Source organism: Sander lucioperca, chromosome 15, assembly GCF_008315115.2.
Source record: "Sander lucioperca isolate FBNREF2018 chromosome 15, SLUC_FBN_1.2, whole genome shotgun sequence".
NCBI lineage: Eukaryota > Metazoa > Chordata > Actinopteri > Perciformes > Percidae > Sander > Sander lucioperca.
In genome coordinates, this window is record NC_050187.1 from 1,159,952 (window position 1) to 1,182,375 (window position 22,424).

A 22,424-nucleotide genomic window follows, 5' to 3' on the forward strand; every position below is an offset into this window, starting at 1 on the left:
AGGAGGAGAGAGGGGGGGACAAGGTGGAGGGTGGGGGTGTGGCCTTGACCAACTGCCACTTTGCTCGTTTGTAAGCCATGATGTCTCTCTCTCTCATGGGTGGGCCAAGTTCTCTGGGCGGGCAAAGCAGAGAAAGGGGAGGTAACCTTTCCCCTTATGACGTCATAAAGGGAAGATTCCAGATCGGCCCATCTGAGCTTTCATTTTCTCAAAGGCAGAGCAGGATACCCAGGGCTCGGTTTACACCTATCACCATTTCTAGCCACTGGGGGCCCATAGGCAGGCTGGGGGAACTCATATTAATGTTAAAAAAACTCAAAGTGACATTTTCATGCCATGGGACCTTTAAGACCTAGAACACAATACTTCAAGGGATTTAAGACTTTTTTCAGACTTTTTAAGACCCCGCGGAAACCCTGTTGTTATTGTGACTGCAATATAAAAGAGGATAAATTAGAGAGTCACAAAAAAAAAAAGTGAGCAGACACGAAAAGCTCTGGTCAGATGTTTGTTTTTAAGGTTGAGAAAGAACAGGATCTGTGATGGCAGATAGCCGTTCTGTGTGATGTGACTGAGCCGATAACAGAACACACAGCGGTGCCAAGTTGTGGAAGTTGGTGACACATGAGATACCAGCAGGCCTGTTAGTTAGTGGCAGCTTTGGGCTGGAAGAAATCCTGTCAGCAATAATTACTTGCAAATCTAAAGGTTAGACAGAATATAGGAATTGTGAATAACTTTGACCCAAAGAAATCCAAATTTGGCTACAATGTACAGTAATGACTTGACTACTGTAACGGTGTCTTTACAGGTCTACCTAAAAAAATCAATCAGACAGCTGCAGCTGATTCAGAACGCTGCTGCTCCAGGTTTAGAGCCAAAATACATTTCTGATCTGCTACTACAGTATGAACCACCCAGACCTCTCAGGTGGTTTGGGACAGGTCTGCTTTCTGACCCCAGAGTCAGAACTAAACAGGGGGAAGCAGCATTCAGTTTTTATGCTCCACATATCTGGAATAAACTTCCAGAAAACTGCAGGTCTGCTGCAACTCTCAGTTCTTTTAAATCAAGGCTGAAGACCTTTCTTTTTGATGTTGCCTTTCTTTAAATAATTGTTAATTTCTTATACTGCACAAATGTGCTACACAAATAAAGCTGCCTTGCCTTACAATATCAGATCAGAAAATTTATTACAAACATCAGTCATCACTTAAACCATCTTAACTGCAGAATCGCTGCTTTCAACATTCTTTACAACAAAGGCAACATTTCAATTAAAACGAGAAACAAAAATACAACTTCAACCCATGCATTAACTACCGCTGGTAAAAAATGAAAAATACATTCATTTGGTTCACTTTGCATTTGTATGTCTGATTATTACAGTCTAAGTTAGGCTTCAAAGCTGACAGCAAACACAGGCATGCTCAACAGTTCTGAAATGACTCGGATATTAAACAGTGAGACATTTAAATCATTGGCGCTGCTTGCTCTGAAACCTCAAATAACACGATAAGCATCCCAAGGTGCAACCTGGGGCTGAAAAAGGTCAAACAACTAATGGTCAACAGGACATTTAAACAAGTCAAAATATGTCTCTTCAGTCCAAACAGGATGAGGCCGCTTTAGCAAATGTAATCAGCGACTTCTTGTGTGAGACTAAAACACAAAAACAGTAGGATCACACATTCACTTTCTGTGAACCAGAGAGATGAGGCCATGTTCCACCTCATCTAAGGATCAATACTTTGTGATCACTACAGCAGATCAGACTTTTTTTTGGAGAAACAGGTCCTCTTAAATCACAGGTCTTTTAAAAAATAACAAAAACATGAAATAACACTCAGCACTAAAATACACTATTGTACCCTCATCACGTTGACTTACACACACATTACAGTAACAGCACGTTTACAGCAGACACAGCAGTCGTGATCAGCAGCAGATTCACCTTTTATGGAGGACCATTACCGCCAATGACAACACAAACACGGTAAAAATCTAACATTATGACAGCGAGTTAATCATCATTTTGAATAATAATTGTGAGGTAATAAGTCAAAACTTCGGGAGTCAAAATTTGGACAAATCTCACTCAACTACACATTTTTATCTCAAATTTGACTTAGTTAACATTTTAACTGTTCACTTAAAAAAAATAAAAAATGTAATTCTAAATTATGAGTCTTCAAAATTGTGACTTTCTAATTTCATATTTACACATTTTGTCAAGTCAATCGGATCAAGTCAAAGATTGGACTTCTCCTTAATTAAGTCTTAGGGTCTCATAATGTCGACTGCAATTTAAAATGTTGCAAGTCGAAAACACTGACTTGTTGTCTTATCATTTGAACCTGCCAGTGTTGCGATTGTCGTCTGGCAGACATGGGCTTCCATACCTTTCACCTGTGACCATGAAAACAACTCAACATTCATGTTCAAAATAACAATAATTCTCATTCACACTCACTGTATCAACTCAAAGCGAGATGAATAAGGCAGTAACTGTGGTGCAGGGTGTAATATCTACATTACTTTTTTAAAACATGTAATGCAGACTTATATAAGAGTAAGGACTTCAGGGTGAGCTTTGGGAATTGTGGTCCTATTTTACAACACAGTAAAAAGAAGAATTACTGGGTAAATAAGTAGGTGACGTTTCTCTAAGCTGGTATCATGAGATGTTAGCATGTGATATCCACCTCACCTCACAGGCATTATAAACATATACTCTTATGGAGTAGAACCGTTTTACCACTGAGTCTAGTTTCAGCAGCTGTGGTTAACACACTGCTGGTGCCTCGCTGTGTCTAGCAGGCTAAAAATCTGGAGATGTTGGAGCTACAGCCAATGAGAGTGCAATCCACGGGCTGAGGGGAAACCAGGGGGAGGAGGAGTCACCTGGAACCTTTTGTTGCATTTGCAACACGGACCAAAGTTGTTGTTTCACGTGGAGAAAACAGGCTATGAATAGTAAAGATATGCACTTACTGCATACCCCCCCCCCCCCCCACCTTTCTTTTCTTTCTTTGTTTTATCGCTGCGGATCAGCCACCAAATACTCGTAGAAATCCAAAAATCCTGTCTCGCATATGGTAGTAGGTCATGTGTGTGTTTTCATGAGCAAACAGTTTGGAGACCAGACTCGTGGAAACAGGATGTATCGGATGTGACAGCAAGCGTCATCTGCAGACCTCTCTGCTCTTCTTCCCTCTTCTACTCCTCCTCCTCCTCCTCCTCCTCTTCTTCCTCCTCATCATCATCTTCATCATGACAGTGAGTGATCTCCTGTGGAGGTTGAGGGAAGAAGTGGGGGGGCTGGATTTCGCTGATGGATCGAGTCAGCTGGTGCCGTTTGCACTCCATTTCCTTGAGGTCGACGTCGTGGCGGTTTCGTGTGGCCAGCGGCGACTCGGTGTCAATGATGTGGACTTGGGCGTGCTCCACTGTTGACTCATGAGGCATCTGGTGGGGGGGGGTTCAATGTAATGCCATCAGTCAAAAAGTACATAAAGCAGTCCCTCCAGGATTTTGCAACGTCGCGATCGCAACAATTCAAATTCAACCAGTCACCGTGAATTTGGTGCGACTCTCAATTTTGACCAATCACCGCAACTTTTCCGTTGTCGGCTCTCTGCAGCGGGCGGGGCTGCTGCTCGGTTCCCCCCGCGACAGACGCACGCGCACACACACACACACACACACACAACACACACAACACACACACACACACACACACACACACACACACACACACACACACACACGGTGGGTGCAGGAAAAACCGGAGATGAGACGACACGATGACCTAAATTGAGGACAGCTATGCTCGTTATTGTAAGTGCAATGATAAGTTAAAGTCCAATAAGTACTTTATTAAACCGTATGAATGTGTGTCCCAGCCCAGGATAGGAAATTAACTAACAATGTAAAGATCAACAAGCCACTGATACATATGTTCAAATTTGATTCGTTCAATAAATTTGTTATTTTTTGTCTTAAATCCACCAGCCATTTTCATATTATACCAACATTTACAGCCTCCTGAGCCTTTTTTGGTAAGGTTACTAGGAAAACTCTATACAACTATACAAAAAAAAGTTTTTGCAACTTTCACCGTCTCTCGCAACTTCATTGCAACAAAAATACAAAAGACACTGCAACTTTTATCGCAATTTTTTTTACAAAAGCTCCCGCAAAATCAGGCATTTTGGGCCGCAACAATCTCAAAAAAAGGAATCCTGGAGGGACTGAAAAAGTGCATGTGACAGACACAAACTGAGAAGTGTGAGTGAACCTCACCTGCACATGTGCAGCTCTGAACAGATAGCTGAAGGGGTAGTAGAGCAGGTTGATGAAGGAGGCGGCATACAGGTCCGCGTAGCGCATCACTTGGGAGGCAAACAGTGTCTGTCGGGACCCGCTGCGAAACAGACTTCCCGTCATGCCGTAGCACATGTCCATGTCATGGGTCACTTTCTGGAAAGGACACAAGGACATGCCTGATAGTTCATTATGGAAGTCTTTTTTGCAGCAGACAAAACATTTCTATGCAGGAAAAATCTTTCATTTCTACTGGGAGTGGAACCGCTGTTAAAGTGCCCATATTATGAAAAAAACACTTTCTCTGGGATTTGGGGTGTTATGTTGTGTCTCTGGTGCTTCCACACACATACAAACTTTGAAAAAAATCCATCCATGCTGTTTAGAGTGAGATACAGTTTCTGAATGTGTCCTGCCTTCAGACTCTGGGTGAGCTGTTCAAAATCGGCACGGCTTGTGACGTCACAAGCCGAAACGAGCAGGCTAACCGCAACCATCAGCTCGTAGCGTTAGCATGCTAACGCTAATGCTAGCATGCTAACACTAGCATGCTAACGCTAGCATGCTACCTCGTTCTCAGTAGCAAAGCACTGCTACAACACACACAAGTTCACCATAATCTACAAAAGAACTACTTCCATGTGCGCCCTCATTTAGAAGTCTCCCAGCTAATCCTGCCTTGTAACTGACCGAAGTTGTAGAAACAGCCTTTCTTTTACTGTCTATGGAGCTAGCTAGCTGACATGATCTACATCTGAGCTACTGGGCATGTGCAGTGCAATCAAAGATAGTACAGAAGAAGAAGAAGAAAAGAGGTCTCACTCTGTAGCTAAAACAGAGACCAGCTGAAAAGAGGATCTGCAGCAGTGAGAGAGAGCGGTGCAGTACAACACAAATATGGTGTTTTTTGAAAATTAAACCATGTAAACCTATTCTGGTACAACCTTAAAATACAATTATGAACCTGAAAATGTGCATAATATGGCTGCTTTAAGAACTGTGCATGGGCATACTATATTGCCATTACAGGGATAAATACATTTGTATTGATCTGTGGTCACTTCCTTCAAGACTGCTAGAGTTAGGCTGAGTATATTTAACTGTCTCTGCTTGCCTGTACTGCCTGCTGTGTTGATTAATAAATCATTTTGTAGCATGATGCAGAAATCTGGCTGTGGACACTCAAAAGAGTGTTGCAGCGTGGTCATATGACGTCTGCAAGATGAGGCCATCTATTCCTGGGGCCAGCCATACAATGGCCGCCTTATATGTTCCGAGTTTGATGTTGGAGTGGTTTAATGTCCGTGGATAACCTTCTTGAAAAGGTCAGAGCAACGTGATTAGCTGCGGGGAGACCACGAGGACCCGTGGCCCCAGCCTCTGACGTGACTCCATAGAGTATCTCCTGGCCAAGTAAATGTTCAAATGTATTGTACAGTCTTCCCAGAAGAAGGACCTGATTGTTTTAACGAAGGATGATGGAAGCCCGAGGACCTAATAGAGGGACTGGCTGTGTCACAAGCTGTTGAACACTTTAGCTGCCAGCACTTCCAACGACTCAAGTACATCGCTGAAGATCAGAATAAAACTAACGTGGCCAAAAACATTTATATATATGTTTAAAGAAAAAAAACAGAAAACAAAATCACATGATCCGTTTGTTTTTTCCAACCTTAAAACGAGAAAACTAAATTCAAGAAAGTCTCATTTGGGTTTTTACACATTCTTCCACAGCGCTGCGGAGGAGGGTCTGACTAGTCCACACAGCATTCTGGGATGGGAGTAAAACGTGCTCTGGTTTATTGGCATTTCTTTAAACCAATCACAATTGTCCTGGGTGGCGCTAATTTGTCCGGACGGAGCCACGGTGCCTTAAATAGTCTCAGGAAGGGACTTGTTTTGGTGGAACGTGTACGTTCAAAAGTAGTTTTAGTCGTGCAACAGAAAACTCAGATTGGACAGATAGTCTAGCTAGCTGTCTGGATTTACCCTGCAGAGATCTGAGGAGCAGTTAACCATAGTCCTCACAAATCCACCGGAGGTTAGAACGCCAACACAAAGGAAGCCCAAGGCAACGGACATCCGGCCTACATGAGTGAAATCCGGGGGAATTTTCGTCGGCAACGGAGCAATCCCAGAGGTGGAACATCGTGGATATAGACTACTAAAGCCGCCTACACATGATAAGTGGTTGGGTGCAGAACAGTGTTGAATTTACATGATTGCATGTTTTTTTTGTTTTTTTTAAAGATAATTTTTTGGGGCATTTTTAGGCCTTTATTTGACAAGACAGATGAAGACATGAAAGGGGAGAGAGAGGGGGGAATGACATGCAGCAAAGGGCCGCAGGTTGGAGTCAAACCCGGGCCCGCTGCGTGGAGGACTAAACCTCCCTATATATGGGCGCCTGTTCTACCAACTGAGTTATCTGGGCGCCATGGTGGGTGATTTTGTTGCTCTGGCCATGGGGTGGGATCAGAAAGAACGCATTAATATAGGTGTGTGCAACTATAATAACGTGTTACACAGGCCTACTTTTATGTTGCCTTCCTGTGTGTCCACTGTTCTACAGTCTGTCCCCAATCAGCACTGAAAATATAATTAATAATAACACATAAAAAAAGAGCACGTGATTTGGGTTTCAAACGATATAACGAAGTGTACACAGACTTTTCCATTCTTCAATCTAAAAAGGACAATGATAGGAATTGACAATAACAAAAAATGGGCCTTTATTGATTGTTTCCTCGTTTTTTTGACACCAGAAAAGGTTAAGGAAAAACAAATAAGCATTTTTTTGATGATTCATGATTATCCAATGATACCCGGACCGCCATTGAAGGTATCTTGGCTATTTTAAAATGGCGGGTGTGCGCAGGATGTCCCGTGTCATGCAAGTGACGATTCTCTCTGACCAATCAGTAGTCAGTCTGGTTTGGATTTTTTCTGATATCGGTGCTAAAACGATACTCGACTTAACCAAAAACAAGAGCCCAAAACGACAGTCGGTGACATGCTAAGGCCATACTGGCACCGGGTTTCTGTACCCAACCCTAGTTTTAATTCTTCCTTTTAGTATCAGCTCAGCTCACTCCGAACCTTGACTGAGGTGGTACCAAAAATAGTACCAGGTACTATCCTCTCACAAATCGTTTCACCTCAGCTCTTCAAGACTAAATATTGTGTTTGTGCTGACTTGTCAGGCTAATGGTTAATTTAAAAAAATACATATACCACAAGCATTTTTATAAGAGCAAATGGTTGGTTATCAATATATAAACAGGCAGAGCATCAGTGCAAGACTGTATGCATCAGGTATTGTTTAACCTAAGCTAGGAAAATACTGTTGTACCGGGAGGAGTAGAGTAGTGTACAGAAGCCTTTTCCATATCCTGGCGTTTAAACACAAAGTGCTTGTCTGCCTGTCTATTCACACAAGGAGCGCAGTGAGACCCAAGCGGCTACGCAGGCGAATTGCCGCTTACCGTCTGAAAAGACCTTTATCCTTCAAAATCTGGTTGACTTATAGTGGACTCCACTTGAGTGATGCTCTATTTAAGTGAAAGACAGGAGGAAGCAATGGGTTTGTTGGAGGAAGTTGTACCTTAATGCGTCTCTGCAGTGAGCTGATGTCAGGCCTCTCATTGCTGCTGCTGTCCAGGTGCCTGAGGACAAAACACAAGTGTGCTGTGATCTGTGAGCCCAGCTCTATTTCAAATGTGGTTTCCACATCATGCCGACAGCAGCGATCTCGCTTAATACTGGACCAATGTCAAAGATTGTTGATCCCATCAATCACTTAGACACAGGTTGAAAAAAAAAAAAAAAAACAGACACAAAAAAACAACTTTTTTGAAAGAATACATTGCAAAACACAAAAAACAGTTGACCTAACAAAAAGGAACTTACTTGTAAAGCTCAGCGAGGAAGCATTCCAGCGACTGAAGTTCCTCAAATATGGCTAAAAAAACCAAACAACTTGCATTAGTATAGTTATAATGGCCTAAATCTTTAATAACCAGAAAATCCCAAAACAATACTCTAATCTTTCTTTTCTTAAATCAGTCGTTTAACTTTCTTTTGTGGGCCTAGCACAGATCTGAGCTTTAGTGAATTATTCCATGGTCACATTGTTATGATACATAGACCACTGGAAAATAAACAAAAAATAGACTAGTCACATTTTCTGTCATGCTTGGTATGAGTATAATGTCCTAATCCCCTAATAAAACTAATATATACAGTACATTGTTTATTAAGTAACAGTGAACAACAGGCGACATCACCCCAATCCTTAAAGTGCTCATATTATACTTTTTGGCTTTTTCCCTTTCCTTTATTGTGTTATATATCTTTTTTATGCACGTTATAGGTTTACAAAGTGAAAAAGCCCAAAGTCCCCCCCAAAGGGACTTACCATCTCCAACAGAAAACACTGTTCACAAACTGCTCCAAACAGCTCTATTGTAGTCCAGCCTTTACTTCAGAGACAAACGTGGTCACTTTGGAACACACGTTATAATGCTCGCCTAGCTGCTAGCATGGCACGTCCTCATACTCTGCTTCTGACTGGCTAGTAGTCCTTACCTAGGTACTGTCAGGGCTCGCCCTCATACTCTGCTTCTGACTGGCTAGTAGTCCTTACCTAGGTACTGTCAGGGCTCGCCCTCATACTCTGCTTCTGACTGGCTAGTAGTCCTTACCCAGGTACTGAGCATGTGCGACTCCCAACAAAGATGGAACAGAAGTGAGATGTCTCACTCTGTAGCTAAAACAGAGAGCTCAACACACAGGGTGAAAAGAGGAGCTGCAGCAATGTGCAGTACAACACAAATATGGCGTTTTTGGAAATTAAACCATGTAAACCTATTGTGATATAATCTCTAAATACAATTATGAACCTGAAAATGAGCATAATATGAGCACTTTAAGTTTCAGTGCTGCTTAATAACACTGTATAATGGAACTGCGAACAAGCTAGATGTGCATGTATGCATGAGTGTGTATATGTCTCACAGCTCTTGTCAGTCCACACATGCAACTCCTGGGCCAGCTCAGGTATCACCAAGAACGTCCTCCAGCCCTGGCGCTTCTTGGATTTGAGGATGTCACCGAAAATGTGGTCTCCAATGTAGATGATGTCCTTTCCTTTAGCACCCAGCAAGTCACACACAATGTCTGAAGAACCTGGGAGTACAAACATGGCATTTTAGGAATGTTTTTTCATACTATGAAAACCATCAATGATGGGTTTTGTATGAAGTTGCAATTATAGCAGAGATTCTACCCCACACTGTGTTACATGCTGCCCACACTTCAGCTTGACAAGTGTTTCTATGAGTCAGCACATCAGGTCTTTTATTCAATGGATGTTGACTTGTAGTTTCATAAGCACAGTCACAAATCTATGACTCTTGTTTTTGACCATATGAAATATATAGATACATTTGGGGCATTCTCATCAGGAGTGCAAATGTAATATAGTCCTGTTGTAAACAAACCTTTACCAGCATCAGAACATTTGACTTTGTTTACTCTGTGAACAACCGTTTAAGCTGGGCCTAAAATCATGTACTGTAATTAATTGGTTAAAGTGACTATATAATAACTTTTAAATGTTTCTGAAACTGTAATTTTTCATCCGATGATCATAAATGACCTGTAACAGCAAACGAGACTTACAGTGAAAAGAACGCTATTTTTACATGATTTACAGCAGGTAGACGGCGCTACAGTCACACATTCTGAAGGGTCACAGATTTCAGCTGAACACCGGAATAGCCTGTGTTAGTGTATCCAGCCAGGTAAAAGGTAGCAGGAAATTTCTTTATATAGGCCTAATTGTATTTTTATTTTATTTTAGAAGTTATCTGCTGTAGTTATAGCTGATGCTATACACAACTAAAAGCTGAAAGGGAGAGTGAAAGACAGAGTCAATCTCGGTCGGGCTTTCAACAGATGGAGACATTATGGGATTGTAAATTATTAAAAACGTCCCGTATTGGCCCTCAGGTATGTTATATGTCTATTTCATTCATAAAATAACTTTACAATGCGCAATGTGGTTGTACATTAGTAACAGACATTAAATCACTTGTCGAGGGACTCGACCAGTGTTAGGAAGGTTCCTTATTTACCTCCTGAGTAAACAATGCCGTGCTGCAGAGGTCCAGTGTATGTGCCGATCTTCAGCCGACCTGTGGTCTAAAAGAAACCAGCACTGAGTCACACACTCGTATACAATATTTATTTATCTTTACAGCTAAAAAACAAAATTGCGGTTTGATATTTTAGTTTTATTTTAGTGGTATAATGTCCGTGCAGGCTCTTATAGTACACACTTACAGTGTCAACCTGCCGCAGCACTGTTCCCTCTCCAAAGAACACAGGCTTGCGGGCGTCCACCAGGATCAGGTCAAAGTAGGACTTCCAGGGCCGGTGAGGTGTGCCCGGCTACAACACACACACACACACACACACACACACACGCTTATTTTTCTCTCCTGGATAACCTATCATGACACCACACAGTATCTGTTCCAGATATTTCTGAGCAAGGTGGTTCAATTCAAATCTATTGAGATTCCTGACAACACAAATGTAATTAAATCAGCAGTGTTACCTTTGGGCCGTGGGCAAAGTCAAACAGGTAGGTCATAATTTTCTGTAAGAAGACAGGAGAGGGGTTTTTTAACATGTTGTCCCAGAACAAACGGAAAAAGGGAAACTATACTCCATCATTAACAACACCTGGCATTATTACTTCATTAGGCAACTGTCAAAATTAATTAGTACATTATGGGACAGTAGGTTCTGGTTTGCTTTAAAGGAACACGCCAACTTATTGGGACTTTGTCTTATTCACCGTGTCCCCCAGAGTTAGATAAGTCCATACATACCCTTCTCATCTCCGTGCGTGTTGTAACTCTGTCTGATGCACCAACCGCTAGCCTAGCTTAGCACAGATCCTGGAGGTAACTGGCTCCATCTAGCCTAGCTTAGCACAGATCCTGGAGGTAACCGGCTCCATCTAGCCTACTGCTCCCAATAAGTGACAAAATAACGCCAACATGTTCCTATTTACAGGTTGTGATTTGTATAGTCACAGCGTGTACACATAACAAGGTCACATGACACACAGCCATCTTCTAACCGTATACATACTGGGAACTATATTCTCAGAAGGTGAAGCACTGCTACTTCTGCTACTTGGGCGGAGTGATTTGCTCGCAGCACCTGAGAAGCCCCGTGGTGAGGAGCAGAGAGTTTGCCTGGAGTTCGCTCAGAGTTGGAGTAATAATCACTCCGCCCAAGTAGCAGAAGTAGCAGTGCTTCGCCTTCTGAGAATATAGTTCCCAGTATGTATACAGGTAGAAGATGGCTGTGTGTCATGTGACCTTGTTATTTGTACACGCTGTGACTATACAAATCACAACATGTAAATAGGAAAATGCTGGCGTTATTTTGTCACTTATTGGGAGCAGTAGGCTAGATGGAGCCGGTTACCTCCAGGATCTGTGCTAAGCTAGGCTAGTGGTGGGGGCGTCAGACAGAGTTACAACACGCACGGAGATGAGAAGGGTATGTATGGACTTATCTAACTCTGGGGGATACGGGGTAGAGCTGAAGATCTTTGCCCGAACCCGACGGGACCCGACGGGTTCGGTCTTCATTTCTATCATGTTACACGGGCTCGGGCCGGGCTCAGGCTTGCGCTCCAAGTTGCGCAGTAAACGAGCGGTCAGGTGAAGCGTTTCGATTAGCGTGAAAATGGATGCTGAGGAGGTGAAACGGAGGCTGGCTTCTGGAGGACTTATTTTATTTCTTTGTTCCAACTTCCATGTGGCCTATAGCCTCCGTTAGTCATGAATAAATGATGTTAAAAAATGTATAAATTACTCATTCTTGACGGAAGACAAAAGAGCTGTGTGCGTGCGGCGCAGTCTCTTTTTTCTTTCTCTCCCTTTTCCGCCGAGTGGTGCGTGTGCCCGCTCGCAGCGTGAAGAGCGTGTCGGCGCTATTTTCCGACATGCACTCTAATCACTGCTGATAGACGGCCTTTTGTACAGTCGGGCTGTAAACGGGTTCGGGCTTTTAAAAATCTGTCAATCAAAATGTACTTGTCGGGCTCGGGCCGAATTCTGTTGGGCTCGGGCCTTGTCGGGCCGAACTTTTAAGGCCCGATTACAGCTATAATACGGGGAATAAGACAAAGTCCCAATAAGTCGGCGTGTTCCTTTAAGCATTCATTAAGATATCTGACTGTAAACTGTCTGCTCACCTCTGTGTATTTATAGTCACTGTTAGTGGCCAGAAACACTTTGGCTACTTCATTCATGCGACTGAGGAGAAGAGGAAGCTTCGGCTTGGTGGAGGAAAAACAGAATCAACCACGCAGAAAAACTGAACAGCAAAAAAGATGAGACTGAGCTCAAATGTACTGTTTTACTACTACGGAGTAATACGGAACTTTTCATTCCAACTATAAAGTCCAAGTTGGTATATAACTTGGTGTGCATTTAGAAGCAGACCTTATTATGCATACTTACATCCTTTACCACATACTTCTCCAGGTTTTCAACAGTTTTTTCTTTTAAGGACCCCTGTGAAAATAAATAACAGTGGAGTGATGACTGCGACTGGACTGAGTGAGTGCAGGAGACGACTTACTGGAACAGGTTGCATGTAGATAAGCAAATGACCCTACCTTTAAATGAACCCAGTCCACGCTGTCTCGGACATCCTGGAACATGCTCTTATAGGACATGAAAAGGTCGCCGTCTTTGAAGCCAGCGTCACAACTACAGAGACAGTTCAAATCAGGTCAGCATTAGATTCTGCGTAACATGGAGTTCTGAGGACGCAGTGTTTTCACCCAGAACCACCTTCTTGTTCAGACAGAGAAGCTTCTAAAAGAGCTTTGAGAGCATCATGGGATACTGAAATTCCACTGAAACTCTGAACATGATAGACATTAAACCGGCTCTTATTCAGAATGTCACTCATGATTCCAGCAAGCTTCGCTTCCCAGAGACAGCCAGTATTCAGTATGTAGCCGTGAGTATGCAGTACCTTGTGTATCTGGAGCAGTTACTGAAGAAATCAACCAGGCAAGCAAAGAGGTAGGTTTCTAAGGAGAAATCAGAAATAAGAAGAAATAACACTAGAATTAGTGAGACTGACTGCAGACCTAAATATAGTCTGGCATAGCGTGTGTGTGTGTGTGTGTGTGTGTGTGTGTGTGTGTGTGTGTATATTTCAGTTGGACTTACAGTATATACTGTTTAAATCCACCAAATAATTCCATGATAATAATGTGTACTTTTTACTAGCTCCACCTTCTCCAAAATACCTTCTTACTTTTCTGTATTCCAAATGATTGTTAATGAAATTACTTTGAGGGTTTTAGATAAATTAAAGCAGCCATATTATGCTCATTTTCAGGTTCATAATTGTATTTTAAGGTTGTACCAGAATAGGTTTACATGGTTTAATTTTCAAAAAACACCATATTTTTGTTGTACTGCAGTGCTCTCTCTCACTGCTGCAGATCCTCTTTTCAGCTGGTCTCTGTTTTAGCTACAGAGTGAGACCTCTTTTCTTCTTCTTCTTCTGTACTATCTTTGATTGCACTGCACATGCCCAGTAGCTCAGATGTAGATCATGTCAGCTAGCTAGCTCCATAGACAGTAAAAGAAAGGCTGTTTCTACAACTTCGGTCAGTTACAAGGCAGGATTAGCTGGGAGACTTCTAAATGAGGGCGCACATGGAAGTAGTTCTTTTGTAGATTATGGTGAACTTGTGTGTGTTGTAGCAGTGCTTTGCTACTGAGAACGAGGTAGCATGCTAGCGTTAGCATGCTAGCATTAGCATGCTAACGCTACGAGCTAATGGTTGCGGTTAGCCTGCTCGTTTCGGCTTGTGACGTCACAAGCCGTGCCGATTTTGAACAGCTCACCCAGAGACTGAAGGCAGGACACATTCAGAAACTGTATCTCACTCTAAACAGCATGGATGGATTTTTTTCAAAGTTTGTATGTGTGTGGAAGCACCAGAGACACAAAAGAACACCCCAAATCCCAGAAAAAGTGATTTTTTCATAATATGGGCACTTTAAGCAATTTAAATCCCTTTGAGCTCTGGCAACATGGCTCATTATTATTTTATTACAAAACTATTGTTTTGTAGACTAAATTATGCACTTAGTGATCATTCAAACAAATGATCACAAACCAGATCAAAAATGATGCCTCAAGCCTAATGGTAAAAAAATGGCAGGCCTAATAATGCTCAGCTGATGCATCTTGAGTACATGAAAGGGGCGCTATGCAGTTTTGGCCATTTCTTTGCTGTTTTCTCGCAGGTTTCTCTATAGAGCTTCTCCTATAGCTTCAGAATAGATATTTGGCAGCTCCTATGTTTACTCGTGTCTGACTCCTCGCTCGGTCAGTCTGCCGTTTCCTCTTTCTCTGTTCCTCCGACAATGCTTTCCTAGCTTTCTGCTTCTTTTTCTTTTCAGCCATGACGATAGTGTGAAAAACTCCATCGCTCCCTTGTTTTTAAAGCTAGCCATTTCCTGAATGGGCGTACGTGTGCAGTGCCGTGAAGCAATTCGTGACATCGCGAGACCTGATATCACGCGACAATTCCTGACGCTGAGGCCGGTGGCTTGTCGGCCGAAAGTTGCAAGGGTGGTTTTTCCGCTCACAGGCGCTAGGGGGAAGCGAGACGACCACCATTCAACCCGAAAACAGTCATATAACCATTCCAATGACTCTGAAGCTGTTCAGTTAAGGTAAATTAAGCTAAAAAACTGCATAGTTCCCCTTTAAATACCTCAAAATCTTACATTGATGACTTTATTGTGTTTTAATACTTAATTCTAAGATTACTAAAGGTTGTGTTGTAGTTATGTTGATGGGTTTTTTCTTTCTTACCAGGCAGGTTGAAGAGTGTGTTGAGGATGTAGAAGCGGTCCGTGTCTCCACGCTGAATAAACTTGTTGGGGTACAGCTCTCTGATGTCAGGTCTGTGTAGAGTGAGCACAGATACAAACAGACAGGAGGGTAACAAGTGAGGAAGAACCAGGAGACATGACCTATTATACATACAACACAGAGATCAGTTTTTGCATGACATTGCGTTTCTATTAATTCCCTCTGCAGTGGGCAGAAATGTCTTGTCACCGCTGTGCTTGTTGCATGCATGTGCTATAAAAACATGATATACCAACAACGCAGGGATCTGCTCATGAAGACACTGCTCAGTGTCAACTTATTCAGTACATTTAAATTAAGTCCATCAAATGCTTACTTCGATTTTTTTTAATGACTACCGATAAGCCATATGCCTCGACATCTTTATATCTGCAATTGAGCAAAACCACACTCATATGTAAGGGTACAGAACTATGGTTAGGCAGTATCCAATGTTTCAAACCTTTAGACTTTCCCAATAGTTAACTCCACAAACAAGGTTATCTTAAGAACTACTGAATGGACTGCCATGGAATCTTGTACAGACATTCATGATAGGGCTGTATATTGGCAAGAATCTGGCGATACCATACGTATCACGATACATGGGTCACGATTCAATATATTGCAATATATTTCGATACTGTGTGTAAGACGATATATTGGGATTTTTTTTTAAATATAATTTTAGAAAAACTAATATTTAAAAAAAGACATGATGTGCATAAAAGTCAAAGTCAAGTTTACTTTAGGTAAACAATTCAGTACACAGAAAATCAAACTGCCAGTTTGGGATTGTGGTTCCCAGGTTCTTAGTGAGCTAATGTTTATATGCTAAAGTAGGACAAAGTACAGCCATAGCTACATTGTTAGCTTCTAGCAAAAAGTCAGGCACTGCTAGGCACTGTTAGGTACTGTTAGGCACTGTTAGGTACTGTTAGGCACTGTTAGGCAAGGACACTAGTGGTGTGTCTCAGCATAGCCATCTAGCGGTAGGGGGTTTAAACACAACATAAACAACTGCCTTACATGAATATTTTTACACGTAAACTTAAAAAAAAAAAAAAATTCAATATTGCGTTTTTGAAAATCTATATAGTATTGCTAAATAAAATATTGCGATACTTTTTTTTAATGCAGTATCTCAACATCTATTGGATGGATTACCATTAGGTCAAAGTTTCAATTGGTCCAATACTTTGTTTTATTACCAAATACATGGAAAGCTAATGACATTATCCCAGCCTCAGCTGAACTTGTGTGTTTATAACTATTCAGGTAAAGTAAGATGGTGAACATGGTGTCAATATTATACCTGCTTAACATCAGCTTGTTAACATTGTCCTTGTGAGCATGTTAACATGCTGTCGTGCGGCTGTAGACGTCTAGTCTCGTTTACGATTCATTTAAAGAATAGCGTTGTGGGTGGAATGGAGGAAGATTTGATGTGGTAGACTATGTTTACAGCTCAGTGCGAGTAGTGGACCTCACCCCCTCAAGAAGTTGAATCCGTGTACACACACCAGGATGTTCCCGTATGCATCCACTTTGAGCAGGTTGCCATACATCGCATCAAACACCAGACCTCTGAGAAGAATGAAGACAGGCGAGTAAAGGCAGACAGTCAGAGACAGAAAGCACAAAGCGCACTTGATTGATTTAAAAAAAATAAAATAAAAAAGGCAGGGCTTTGTGAACCAGCCTGGTGGGGAAGGAGGGGTCGTAGACAAAGTTGAGCAGCTCTTGTGGATATCCGATGGACACCAGGCGCTCCACCGTCAAGTCGAAGCCCAGCGACTCATACTCAGGAGATTTATACACTAGACAGACAGACAGGGAGGGAGAAAGACAGGCTCATGTGCACAACACGCAAATCACTCTGACCCCCCCTACAACAACACTATACAGAGAGTTTATCTGCACCACGCAGCAATGTCTTCCATATAAAACATTTCCTTTCTAAAGCAATCTTTAGTGTTTACAACTTTTGTGTGTAACGTGTTTAGTTGTTCATTGTCAAAATCTGTGTGGCCCGTTCACAAACTTGTCCTTTTTCATGAATATTTACCACCACCATCAATTCCAAGTATTCCTTTTGGCTTGAAATATTACATTCGCATTTGCATGAACTGGGGTAGACGCTCCATATTCATGCTCCATCTTGAAATACGTTAGCCGGTAAGGGACATACAGGACATACTACTCCGCCTTTCGCGTTTTCGCTGTCACATGATAAACTCACAGGTGCTGCTAATGCTGCTAATGGGTATCTTGGCTTTTTGAATCGTGAAGGCTACCGTAGCTGTAATACGTACTTTGAACTGTGTGGTGCGAGAGAGTTGATTGCGATATGTGATCTCAACGCTAGATGAGAGAAATTCCCACACATTGGACCTTTAAAGCTAGACAGAGTGATGCATTAAAATACATGTTGGAGATTGGAAAAATGACTTCTCAGATCATTTGTTAGCTCATAAATACAGCCGACTCAGGTATCAGATGTGTCAAAACCAATAGGTTAGATTTACATAAAAACTCTGTATTCTAAATTAAAAACAATTGAAAGAAAAGTAAACATATCTTTGTAATAATGAGACAGCAGTAGGATAAGTGCAGATTGAAATGTTAACTCCGGTGACTTTTCTCTTTAAGAAAAACCGAATGAATATAATCATCCTCTTAACTGCTCTGTTCCAATCACATAACCACTGAAAACTAGTTCTTTGTTCCTGAGGTATAACATGGTTTGATATACAAATTAGGAATATTGATGAATAATGACGAATGCAAAAACTGGTATCGGCTAACCCTCGTTTCCACCCCAGCCCCCTCCTCCTATCGTTGTGTGTGGAATTACTATTTTGACTGTCTCCAGGCCAGGAATATCTTAAACACAGCTGGACGGGAGCAGCTTGGGTTACAGTGGGTGCTCCAGTGAACCGGACAGAGGACTGTGCCCATAAGAACCCAGTCATTTTACACTAAAAGTTAGTTAGAAACAAATTATCAAATTAAGTTAAGTTTGAATTTTAAATTATAAAGAAGGAAATGTTATATGAAGTAATATTCCAGTTTTTTAAATGTATTGCCCCATTTTTTTGTCGTTTTTTATCATTATATTTTTGTGTGTTTAGTTTGTCTTGTTTTATTTGTATTGACTACTTTTATGTACATCTATTTGTTCTGTTATCTGTTCTTCAGTGAGTATGGATACATGCACACTGATATTCCACTATTATTCCGAACAACACAATATTCTGAATCATGTAAACAGCATATTCTGTTTGGATATTCGGAATAAGGCCTTTTTTTTGGAATGTAGCATTTTCCGATTAAGACATGGGATATTCCGGTATTAGAAGCATTCTTTGGACGTGTATACAGCGCGTTTCGGGAATATGCGTCTCAATCGGAGGTTTTCTTGCCTGTTTACGGCTTATGGTCAGCTCTGTGCGTTGCTATGGTTACTGTACACAAACCAACCAGCCAATTGTTTGCCAGGCTGAAGACAAGAGGGAGAAACACAGATACTTTTAAACATTATCTGAGACTTGGATATCAACAGGTTTTTGGCTATGAGCCGACCTTTTCAAAAAGCTGGTTGAAGAAATGAAAGAGGGACGCTGTGTTCACACGCTCCAACAAGTCCTCCACCGCTGGTAAACTTTGAAAAAAAATCGTATTTTGCACGGCTACATGTAAATGGGAATATTCACTTTAGCCATGGAAACAGCTTAGTTGGAATATCGTCTTTTTCGGAATTAGGGCAAAAAACTGAAATATGTGCATGTAAACAGGGTCAGTGATACACAAGTTGTTGTCTTGTGTTGCATTATGGTCCTAACCGGTGAGCTTAAAATTTTAATTTATTTACAAAAAAGAAAAAAACAGAAAAGAAAGAGTTGCAGACAACATGTAACACTAGATTCCTAACAATTGTGAAGCCTTATGAAAATGTCTACCAGGCTGGATCTGGCCCCAGGGCTGGTAGTTTGAAACCCCTGCTATAAGGAAAGCTTTGTGCTTCCTACAGTGCTATGTACAGGGTTTCTGCAGGTTTTCAAGTCAAATTTAAGACTTTTTAAGACATTTTAAGACCATTATGAATGATATTTAAGACCTTTATCACAACATCAACTAAGCCATAAATCTTTTTTTCAAGCCCAGTATCGCTAAACTTGCACTCCACGTATAGTTGAAGAATAAAATCCGTTTTACAATCCAAAAGAGACTCACGCCAGTAACACGAAAGCTGATTGGCTGCAATATAAGCAGTATGCTGGTCTCATTTGTGGTCGTAATACAGTAAAATGATATTTGTACTAGCGAAAGAAAGAACTACAACACCACAGAATAAAAAAATGAGCATTAGACATTACTTTACATGTCATTTAGCTGACGCTTTTATCCAAAGTGACTTACAATTAAGTGCTTTCAACTGTGAAGGTTCAAACTCCAGACAACAAGTATTAAGTGAAAATACATTAGCTTTAAATAAGCAAAGCTACAAAGAGACATATGAAAGTGCAGGTTCAAGAATTATTTTTTTTTTTTTTATTATCCGAGGTGTAGTCGGAAGAGATGTGTTTTTAGCCTTCGGCGGAAGATGTGTAGGCTTTCGGCCATCCTGATATCGATGGGGAGCTCGTTCCACCATTTGGGAGCCAGGACAGTGAACAGTCGGGATTTCGTTGAGTGATTAGTTCTCCCTCGCTGTGAGGGGGCAGCAAGCAACCTGCATCAGCCAACCTGGCTGATGCAGAACGAAGTGGGCGGGTTGGGGTATATGGTTTGACCATGTCCTGGATGTAAGCGGGTGCTGATCCGTTCGTGGCCCTGTATGTAAGTACTAGGGCTGCACGATATGAGGAAAAGCTGCGATGTGCGATAACATTGTTTAATACTGCGATGACGATATGACTTGCGATAAATATTCAAATGTGAATGTTAGCTATACTGTTCCATTGTCTTAGTGCTTTAATAGGTTCTTTGCGAACCTAAACATTGAATAGCCTATTCCCACTGAATAAAGAAATCAAATAGATAATTTTTGACATGCTTTTATTGAACATATTACACATAAATGAGGCATTATAACTATAAGAAATTAACGTTCGACGAAAATCTTTTAAACTGACCTTTGTTGATCTGAAATGAAGACAGATTCAGCAACTGCACGGCCTATTTCTCTCTTAAAATGTTTTCAGAAACACGTTTCGGTGAACTATTTTAGTACAATATGAGATCGTATTCTGAACGAGACGCCTTGACAGTCTGGCTTTGAATTTCCGGAGAAAAAAGAACCATGTGACGCGTTCGTCCAATCAGCTGCCGGTTTTCATTTTCTGTGAAATAATCAGACTGTTAATGGAAGTAAGTACTAGTGTCTTGAAGCGGATGCGGGCCGCAATTGGTAACCAGTGAAGAGGGCGGAGGAGCGGTGTAGTGTGAGAGAACTTGGGGAGGTTGAAGACAAGCCGAGCTGCTGCGTTCTGAATGAGCTGCAGGGGTCGGATGGCACATGCAGGCAGGCCAATCAGGAAGGAGTTGCAGTAGTCTAGACGTGAGATGACTAGAGCCTGAACCAGAACCTGAGCCGCCTTCTGTGTTAGAAGGGGACGTATCCTTCTGATGTTATGCAGCATGTCTCATGTATTAGACGTAGCATTTCATGGACGTAGTAAAATAAAGACCCGTTTAAAATGATTTGAATGAAGACCTAAAACACAATACTTCAGTGAATTTAAGACTTTTTAAGGCCTAACATTTTGATTTTGAAATGCTAGACTTTTTAAGACCCCGCGGAAACCCTGCATGTAGTGCTGCTGGCAAGTTACAAACACCAAATGGATAGAAACACATTAGATGATAGACCGTTTGGTGTTGATAACTTTAAAACGGCTCAGTTTAGTCAGGTTGGTCGGGAGCGATAAAGCCTGGGGGCTGAGAAGCACAGAGCCTGAGAAGAACTCTCAATGAAACAAAGCCCTGCTTACCAAGGTAGGTACGCTTTGGTTGTGGTTTTAGATTGAGGCTCAGTTCCTCACAACAGTGGTTCCAAATTAGAACCAATGCACCACATTGGTTGCAAATTTGGCAAGTACTGTTCCAGTTTAACCAGTTAAGTTTTTTGTTTTTTATTTATACATTTTACTACAATTTTACATGAAAACAAATGGAAAAAAACATTGCCAGCAGAGAGTATGTGAGGACTTAAAGAATCAAATAGGCCTGTAGAGTTGTGATGTACTGTATGTATTGTCTTTTATTCACTTAAGTGTATCAGTGAGACAATCAGTGCCAGGACATTGAGAGTGAACATGCAGCTGGTGTGGGCTCTAGCACTACACTTTGACCTTTATGTGTTTATCAAGGCTGATACCACAAGGCTTAGACTGCACTCACCCGCCAGAGTGTAATCCATATCAAAACCAAAACACTTGATCTTCTCCATGGCCAAGCTTCGGTTGACAAACACTCTGAAATGGGGGGGGAAAAATGTATGGTCAATAAATGCACGACAGCTGGCAGTTCACATTACACTAAATTAAATAAAAAAACAAATTATTATGCAAATTATATTTTACACCGATTTTCCTAAATAGTCTATGCAAATGATAAGTCGAATTTCATTGAACAAACCACCCAATGAAAACAGTATTTTTTCAAAATAATTCAATCAAACACATCTTAACAGGGCAAGTTACATGTTAAAAGGTCCCATGACATGGTGCTTTTTGGATGCTTTTATATAGATCTTAGTGGTCCCCTAATACTGTATCTGAAGTCTCTTATATATAGGCCTTAGTGGTCCCCTAATACTGTATTGGAAGTCTCTTTTATATAGACCTTAGTGGTCCCCTAATACTGTATCTGAAGTCTCTTATATATAGGCCTTAGTGGTCCCCTAATACTGTATCTGAAGTCTCTTTTATATAGACCTTAGTGGTCCCCTAATACTGTATCTGAAGTCTCTTATATATAGGCCTTAGTGGTCCCCTAATACTGTATCTGAAGTATCTTTTATATAGGCCTTAGTGGTCCCCTAATACTGTATCTGAAGTCTCTTTTATATAGACCTTAGTGGTCCCCTAATACTGTATCTGAAGTCTCTTTCCCAA

At 41.4% G+C, this 22,424-nt stretch overlaps 1 protein-coding gene across 3 annotated transcripts in view; it reads right to left on the reverse strand.

Annotated features, from left to right (window-relative positions):
* Positions 1-1,171: 1,171 nt before the first annotated feature.
* The window catches only part of nt5c2a (5'-nucleotidase, cytosolic IIa), a 36,020-nt gene continuing 14,767 nt past the window's right edge, over positions 1,172-22,424 (reverse strand). For 2 of the 3 annotated variants that reach the window (XM_031304691.2, XM_035992139.1), the window contains 16 exons: positions 21,709-21,782; positions 17,006-17,123; positions 16,795-16,890; positions 15,265-15,356; positions 13,399-13,456; positions 13,034-13,127; positions 12,876-12,929; positions 12,608-12,691; positions 10,949-10,990; positions 10,672-10,779; positions 10,464-10,530; positions 9,343-9,513; positions 8,236-8,287; positions 7,931-7,991; positions 4,306-4,482; positions 1,172-3,468 (listed from right to left, as the gene is read on the reverse strand). In XM_031304691.2, coding sequence (XP_031160551.1) covers positions 3,220-3,468; positions 4,306-4,482; positions 7,931-7,991; positions 8,236-8,287; positions 9,343-9,513; positions 10,464-10,530; positions 10,672-10,779; positions 10,949-10,990; positions 12,608-12,691; positions 12,876-12,929; positions 13,034-13,127; positions 13,399-13,456; positions 15,265-15,356; positions 16,795-16,890; positions 17,006-17,123; positions 21,709-21,782 — 1,597 coding nt within the window. In that variant the 3' untranslated portion in view covers positions 1,172-3,219. Of the gene's footprint in view, positions 3,469-4,305; positions 4,483-7,930; positions 7,992-8,235; positions 8,288-9,342; positions 9,514-10,463; positions 10,531-10,671; positions 10,780-10,948; positions 10,991-12,607; positions 12,692-12,875; positions 12,930-13,033; positions 13,128-13,398; positions 13,457-15,264; positions 15,357-16,794; positions 16,891-17,005; positions 17,124-21,708; positions 21,783-22,424 lie in introns of those variants that run through there. The other variant, XM_035992140.1, reaches the window with a different exon arrangement.